This window comes from Girardinichthys multiradiatus, chromosome Y (genome assembly GCF_021462225.1).
Source record: "Girardinichthys multiradiatus isolate DD_20200921_A chromosome Y, DD_fGirMul_XY1, whole genome shotgun sequence".
In the NCBI taxonomy this organism is placed as follows: domain Eukaryota; kingdom Metazoa; phylum Chordata; class Actinopteri; order Cyprinodontiformes; family Goodeidae; genus Girardinichthys; species Girardinichthys multiradiatus.
Window position 1 is genome coordinate 4,513,799 of NC_061818.1, and position 8,702 is coordinate 4,522,500.

The window sequence follows — 8,702 nt, forward strand, 5'->3', positions numbered from 1 at the left end:
GATACTGGTGGAGGAAAACGTTTTCTGACTCGCTCCTCCAAAACACACCAAAGTGGCTCAATAATATTTAGATCTGGTGACTGGGCAGGCCATGTTCATGTTCATCAAACCAATCTTTCACCAGTCTTGCTGTGTGTATTGGTGCACCGCCTTCAGGATACAATGTTTGAACCACTGGATGCACATGGTCCTCAAGAATGGTTCGGTAGTCCTTGGCAGTGACGCGCCCATCTAGGACCAGAATTGGCCCAAGGGAATGCCATGATATGGCAGCCCAAACCATCACTGATCCACCCCCATGCTTCACTCTGGGCATGCAATAGTCTGGGTGGTACGCTTCTTTGGGGCTTCTCTACACCGTAACTCTCCCGGATGTGGGGAAAACAGTAAAAGTGGACTCATCAGAGAACAATACATGTTTCACATTGTCCACAGCCCAAGATTTGCACTCCTTGCACCATTGAAACCGACGTTTGGCATTGGCATGAGTGACCAAAGGTTTGGCTATAGCAGCCCGGCCGTGTATATTGACCCTGTGGAGCTCCCGACGGACAGTTCTGGTGGAAACAGGTGAGTTGAGGTACAAATTTAATTCTGCCGTGATTTGGGCAGCCGTGGTTTTATGTTTTTTGGATCCAATCCGGGTTAGCACCAGAACATCCCTTTCAGACAGCTTCCTCTTGCGTCCACAGTTAATCCTGTTGGATGTGGTTCGTCCTTCTTGGCGGTATGCTGACATTACCCTGGATACCGTGGCTCTTGATACATCACAAAGACTTGCTGTCTTGGTCACAGATGCGCCAGCAAGACGTGCACCAACAATTTGTCATCTTTTGAACTCTGGTATGTCACCCATAATGTTGTGTGCATTTCAATATTTTGATCAAAACTGTGCTCTTACCCTGCTAATTGAACCTTCACGCTCTGCTCTTACTGGTGCAATGTGCAATCAATGAAGACTGGCTACCAAGCTGGTCCAATTTATCCATGAAAGCTCCCACACTAAAATGACAGGTGTTTCAGCTTCATTGTCCAACCCCTGTATATTACATAATATATAAATATTTAATCCTCAATAATTCATTTAAAATGGTAGAACTATAATTAAAGTGAGATAAATGTAAGTGTTAAGGAGTTGGACTTTCTTACTTCTAAATATATTTTTTGGGTAATCCATTCAATTAAGAGAAAAAGTAACTTCAAAGACATTTGTGTTTTTCAAATTCATCCCCCCTATATTCTTGAATTCTCAAAGATTTGTCAGTGTTAGTTGTCTACAATGTTAATGCATCAGCAGTAAATAGTAATTGAATTCTGCTATACCTTAATGACATTCAGACACATGTTAATAACATGTTTTGCGCTGGTACAGTAATCTCTGGCACGGGAGTAGCATTTTAGAGCATTGCTGAGGTCACCACAGTCCAGGTAGTGGTCCCCCAAATCATCATGGCCTCTTCTGAAGTGAAAAAAGAAAAAGAAAACGTGAGAACTAAACAACAAGGATAAGTAATGGTAATTACATGACAAAAAGTAACTCAAAAAGAGCAGCGGTTATTCATTCTTCTTGAGAATAAACACATTTTTCCATTTTGAACATACAAGTAGGCTCAAAAAATTTGAATGTTGTAAAATAGTTTAATATTTTTGGGGACTCATTTCCGGAAGTGAAACTCGTAGCTTCATTACACAGAGTGAAAGATCTCAAGCCTTCGTTTCTTGTAACTTTGATGGTTATGGCTTACAAATAAAAAAATAAGATAAATTAAAGCTGCAAGCAGCATTGAAGGCCCTCACACCTCAGCGCAACTGGGCCTGTGCAGTGACCGCGGGAGCCCGGCATCGCCAGCTGCACGCCACCGATGATGACACAGTTTCACTTCAACACGTCGCCACTTGGTGGCACTGTGAGCAACATATCATATGATCTTTGGTCATGCAGAGTTTTGGTCTGGCGAGAAGCATTCAAAATTTGGAATAAATCGGACCTTCCAGATGGAAGCTGCACTCACTTGTTTGTTAGTGGGTGGGGCTAAAACAACGTCATGAATTGACTGTGCCAACATGTTCAGCATTGATCCCTGATGATGTATACTACATTTCAAGTGGATCCGATGATGTATGAAGGAGCTAGAGCACTTGAAATATCCTAGGGGGCCCTGTTGATCCAAATTCCAATGTAATCCAGTAGAGGTGTTTGGGGGCTGACAAAGAGTGAGTGAATCGGACCATGCATGTGTAATTTAGTGCAAAACGTATGGCCGTGGCCTGACATCAGAATTCGCCACACACCCTCCAGCTAAAGCAGTCAGTACTGGCGACTGTCTTAGACCATCATGTTATCTGTTACTTGGGATAGTTTCACATTGATTAGGTGAAGAACATCAAAAATTGACTCTCTAATGGAAAACATGACACTTCCTGTTCTCAGGGGGCGGGGCTTCGATGATGTCAGCATCTGATCAGTGAATAATGTTCAGGGCCAGAGGCAGATCAATCTTAGGTTCAGGTCTCTGTGACTTTCCTGGTAGGAGCTATATCAATTTCGTCTTTTATGGCGAGAAGTCATATTTTGAGGCGTGGCCACGCCCACATGCCTTCATGTATCAAAAAGTTTTTGATAACTTTTGATCCCCAGTGCCTTAAGAGTATACTGAGTGATTTTCAAGTCTCTAAGTCAAAAGCTGTAGGGGGAGTTCCCTCAGATATGTGGGCCAGAAACTGCAAAAATGGGGTCAAAATGCCAACTTCAATCCAAAATGGTCGACTTCCTGTGGGGTTTGGACCAATGCTCCAAGAGACTTTATTGGAGGTCCTGAGAAGTTACATATGTCTACCAAATTCCAGATTCCTCGGTCAAAGCATGGCGTGGGGCTGATTTTTTAAAGTTTTGTAAAGGGCGTTGTGGAGAAATTGGGCCAGGCCCACCAAATATGTCATCAGATCTCTGTTGGGGACTGGACTAGGATCAATCACATTAAATTTGGTACAGATCAGATGATCTATGTGGAATTTAGAGCCAAACGTATGGCCAGGGCGTGACGTCTCATTCGCCACGGCATTACGGCCACGCCCTTTTATGAAAAGTCACTGTGCTTCAAACGAAGTTAGACCAACTTGTTTTCTGTTATCAGACACACTTTCAAGTTTATTTGAGTCAAGTCGGCCACAGAGGGACCTTTCCAAGCGATAAAAGTGACTTCCTGTTCTCGGTGGGCATGGCTTTGATGATGTCATCAATTGACCAGATAGGATTGTTGGTGACCTGAGAGGGATCAATAATACCAGGTTTGGTGTATTTCAGCCAATTTATGTGAAAGTTATTGCTGTTCGAAATTTGAGGCGAGAAGGCTAACTTTGAGGCCTGGTCCCGCCCCTTCAACATGCTCAAAAACTCACAATTTTGATAACTTTTAACCCCCCATGCCTTAACTACATACCGACCATATATGAAGCCGGTAGCTCAAAATCCCTAAGAGGAGTTTATTAAAGTTCGACATGTTTGAAAAGTGAAAAACGTCCAAAAATGACCCTTTGACCCAAAATGACCGACTTCCTGTTGGTTTTAGGGCATACCCCCAAGAGACTTTTTTCATGATTTGGGGAGATCTAGCTATATACCACATTTCAACTCTATAGGACATACCAGTTAGCCTATCTCACTTTAGGGGGCGCTGTTGAGCCATTTTTATTGCGACTTTTGCGAAACCCTTAAAATATGTCAATTTCACACACGACTGATGGCTCCGCCAAGTTTGGTGAGTTTTTGAATATGTTAAAGCCGCGAAAAAGACAATTAATTTGTTGCCAGAATAATAATAAACGGAGCGATTACAATAGGCCCTTGCAGGCCTTCCTGCTCTGGCCAAAAAAAAAAAAAAGGAGTATTTTAAACAGAAATGTCAGACTTCTGAAAAGTATGTACATTTCTATGCAATCAATATTTGGTATGATCTAGGGAATTAATTATTGCATCAATGCTATTCATGCAAAATTAATAAAATTAAAATAAGACAAAAAGGCTTAAACATTTCACCATCTATAATAAATCACTATAGTATCTGAGTTTCTTTTTTTGACATTCTAATTTTTCGGGCTGTACTATCACATTGTGTGGGGCTGTTCCAATTCTTTTTTCTGATGTAATGGTACAGTGCTGTAGTTAGGCCCTTTTTTGTAACATAAGTTATAAAGATAGTTGATATAGTATAACCAAGTTAAAATACAAAGTCAGTGTCCATTCACTTTTACGTAATTATACTGTATATTGTGTAATTGTGAAAGAACATTAATTGAACCAGTCTGTAATACAAAAATGCCATAATATACTGAGGGTCAAGATACTTCTTGATAATCTGTTGTGTACATATTTTAGAGGTTTACAGTTAGCTTTTGTACTCACACTAGAAATGTGTGATATAAGAATCTCTTTTATTAAATGGTTGGTAGCCATCTCAGCAGGACAATGCCATTCCTCATTCTGCATAGAGTTAAACAGTCTTTATTTAATTTGGCTGCATTAAATCCATGTATGTGTTAAACAATGACCACGGTCACTGTTAAGCGGCTCAACCCTAGTTTTCAGGTAGAACTAAGGTCAATTCCATTGTAAAACCAGCTGACAACATGAATAACACCCCCTTCTCATTAACTATCTATGAGGGTCTGCTGATCAAAGTCTGCAGTTCTTTTTCATAAATTCAATAAACTGTGTCATCAATAGTAATGAAACCCATTTACTTAGTATTTGTATATACAATATATTTTAGACAGTAAAGCTGATGGTGGGTGTTTACTGAAGCAAAGCCTTGGCTACCATTTGTGAGCTTTTAGATATAAGCACAAGGCAAACGTTTACTTTATCAGGAGTGTCTTTTCAGGAACAGCGCTAAAGCCAATTTATCAAGGTCAGTCATAATAGCAATAATCACCTGATACTCTCTTTGATTGAATTGCCTTTATAGTTCTTCAGATCTGTATCAAGCTTCTCTAGTTTGAGCAGAGCCTTTTTCCTAGTGGATTCTGCCCAGGCCGAGTCCAATGGAGGTAGAACTCCTCCATCAGGAACAGTGTCTGGTACACCCTGAACATCCCTAAAGTTAGAAAAGACAAGAGAGTATTTCTTGAGCTTCACACAATTATTCTTTTCACTGTACTTTGGGATCAGTGCATTTGTCACTATTGTCCTCCTGTCAACTTCATCAACCACCACAATGCTCATTTAGTCACCTGCGTGTATGTGAATAAACTGTATATGATCTTACCTGTCATTTGTAACTACATCTAGAAATGCCTTTCACTTTGCCAAATAAGAGCTGGAAATCCCTCTGTCAGAGAGGTTATCTTACACTACTTCACTATGCTGTTTAGGTATGCCCTTCCTGGTCCATTTAAACTGCCTGCATTGTGCAGTCTGCCATTATGTACGGAACTGACAAAGTAAAATTACCACAGCTTGTCTTTTGGGTCCAAACAGATCAATTCAATTTCATTTCAATTCAGACCACACAATATATTGTTCATATACCCATTTTGCTGCCATGATTCTCTCTCCCATTTCATTCTTCAATAGTCGTCTCTAGCTACTGGGAAAGGTTTTTTGACACAAGCCTCTTTCTCAGACTGAAATGTTTACAAACCACACAGGAACATTTGTAATATTTGACAGACTATAGACTATCAATTGGTTTAATACCTTCATGTTTAGATTACTTTAACAGTTTGTGTTTCAGTTAATATTTTCTTGACAAGAAAAATATACTGAAAAGGAAAATGCATTTCAGCAACTGTACCTGGTGGCCTCTGTGAGCTTGCGGTGGATCTCTTCGTATGTGTCAACATTGAAGGTTCTCTGGACAAAGGTTAGTGCCATCTTCAAGGACTCAACGCGAAGCTGAGGACAATGGTCAGCGATGAACTGCAGTCTCTCAATGCGCATTAACCCAGTGTAGCTAGTAGCATATTGTTCCAGGTCCTACACAAATGCACAATCAAGGTACTTTATTAAAACAGCTCCACTAAAAAGTTAATCTAATAAAACAATTTAGCTTTTTGTCTTTCACTGCTAAACGGCTGCCCGAATGATTAAAATGAACATGTACTTACACAACCTTTAATGCTGATAAGTATAGACAATTTACACAACTGTCATTTTAAAATTTAGAACATAAGGCAAATATTAGTTTTAAAATATACAGTATCTCACAAAAGTGAGTATATACCCCTTAACCTTTTGTAAATAGTTTATATCTTTTCATAGGACAACACTGAAGATATGACACTTTGATGCAATGTAGTCAGTGCACAGCTTTTATAACAGTGGAAATTTGCTGTCCCTTCAAAAGAACTGAACACACACCCATTCATTTTTAAACCATTGGCAAATAAATTGAGTACAACCCCATCTGCAAATGCCCAATTTGTGCCTAATTTGTCATTTACTTCCCAGGTTCATGTGACTTGTTAATGTTACGTCTCATGTGTGAATAAGGAGCAGATCTGTGAAACTTGGTGTTATCACTATAACACTCTCTCATACTAGTCACTGGCAATTCAACTTGGCACCTCATGACAAAGAACTCCCTAAGGAGTTAGAGATGTCTGAGGCTATGAGAAGATAGCCAGCACCCTGAAACTGAAGGTTTGTGTAGAAATACGTTTTTGTGTTGATTGGTGTATGTGAGCAAGTTTGTCACCTGGAGGTGCACAGTACTTGGTGTGGTGAGAATGGTAGGAGGCAGCACCCAAGAGCAGCAAAGGAGACAAAGGGTGAGACATGGGGCATCACGCCCTCCTGACCACTATGTCCCACCATGGAAGTCAAACCCAATGTATGACGGCTTTAAAACAAATCACTATTTTTGTCAATCTTTAATGTTCCCTGGTATTATTAACCTCCTGATATCTGAAATCTCACTTATCTTTTATTTAAAGATTTTATTTTAAAAAGCTGAAAATGTCATCAAACATTATTCAACTGTTTTGGATAAATAAAATTGGAATCAGCTTTTTTGCCAAGTTTGTGACACAAACCAGGAATTTGACTCGGTACACTTTGCTCTCAGTGAAGATTTTTTTTTCTTTGTCAATATAAATGAAAATAAAATAGCTATTTAAATGTTATATATGTTGCATATATACACAATTGACTTTACAAGAGAACATAATGTGAGAACAGTCCAAGTATGCATGGTGTTGTTCTGGGACTCTTGACTTGCAAGTGTTCATCACAGCATCAGTCCAGGAGAAGAAACTGTCTCTGTGGTGGCTGGCTTCAGCAGACAGCACTCTGTAGCGCCGACCTGACCAGGTGATTTCTCCGTCGCTTCGATTTTTTATCACAAGGAATGAGAAAGCCAACTCAGTTGTTGTACAGGCGTCATTTTTGGAAAGAGGGAGAAGTAAGGAGGCGGGGGCTTAGAAGTCTCTTCAGTCTGGAATTGTAATGTTTTACACTGTGCGTGCTCCAGTGTGGCACTGGTTCAGGCGATAAAACAGATTTTTGGTATACCCCACCTTTGTCGGAACATGTGCTTGACATACAGGTCCTTCTCAAAATATTAGCATATTGTGATAAAGTTCATTATTTTCTATAATGTCATGATGAAAATTTAACATTCATATATTTTAGATTCATTGCACACTAACTGAAATATTTCAGGTCTTTTATTGTCTTAATACGGATGATTGTGGCATACAGCTCATGAAAACCCAAAATTCCTATCTCACAAAATTAGCATATTTCATCCGACCAATAAAAGAAAAGTGTTTTTAATACAAAAAACATCAACCTTCAAATAATCATGTACAGTTATGCACTCAATACTTGGTCGGGAATCCTTTTGCAGAAATGACTGCTTCAATGCGGCGTGGCATGGAGCCAATCAGCCTGTGGCACTGCTGAGGTCTTATGGAGGACCAGGATGCTTCGATAGCGACCTTTAGCTCATCCAGAGTGTTGGGTCTTGAGTCTCTCAACGTTCTCTTCACAATATCCCACAGATTCTCTATGGGGTTCAGGTCAGGAGAGTTGGCAGGCCAATTGAGCACAGTGACACCATGGTCAGTAAACCATTTACCAGTGGTTTTGGCACTGTGAGCAGGTACCAGGTCGTGCTGAAAAATGAAATCTTCATCTCCATAAAGCTTTTCAGCAGATGGAAGCATGAAGTGCTCCAAAATCTCCTGATAGCTAGCTGCATTGACCCTGCCCTTGATAAAACACAGTGGACCAACACCAGCAGCTGACACGGCACCCCAGACCATCACTGACTGTGGGTACTTGACACTGGACTTCTGGCATTTTGGCATTTCCTTCTCCCCAGTCTTCCTCCAGACTCTGGCACCTTGATTTCCGAATGACATGCAGAATTTACTTTCATCCGAAAAATGTACTTTGGACCACTGAGCAACAGTCCAGTGATGCTTCTCTATAGACCAGGTCAGGCGCTTCTGCCGCTGTTTCTGGTTCAAAAGTGGCTTGACCAGGGGAATGCGGCACCTGTAGCCCATTTCCTGCACACGCCTGTGCACGGTGGCTCTGGATGTTTCTACTCCAGACTCAGTCCACTGCTTCCTCAGGTCCCCCAAGATCTGGAATCAGCCCTTCTCCACAATCTTCCTCAGGTTCCGGTCACCTCTTCTTGTTGTGCAGCGTTTTCTGCCACACTTTTTCCTTCCCACAGACTTCCCACTGAGGTGCC

General features: G+C 40.8%; 1 protein-coding gene across 1 annotated transcript in view; it reads right to left on the reverse strand.

The window, feature by feature from the left end:
• Positions 1-8,702, reverse strand: part of LOC124864842 (COP9 signalosome complex subunit 1) — a 62,324-nt gene that overhangs the window by 35,321 nt on the left and 18,301 nt on the right. Inside the window, exons 3-5 of the mRNA XM_047359780.1 lie at positions 5,793-5,974; positions 4,932-5,093; positions 1,324-1,459 (exon numbers count right to left, since the gene is read on the reverse strand). Of these exons, the coding sequence (XP_047215736.1) occupies positions 1,324-1,459; positions 4,932-5,093; positions 5,793-5,974 (480 nt within the window). The remainder of the gene's footprint in view (positions 1-1,323; positions 1,460-4,931; positions 5,094-5,792; positions 5,975-8,702) is intronic.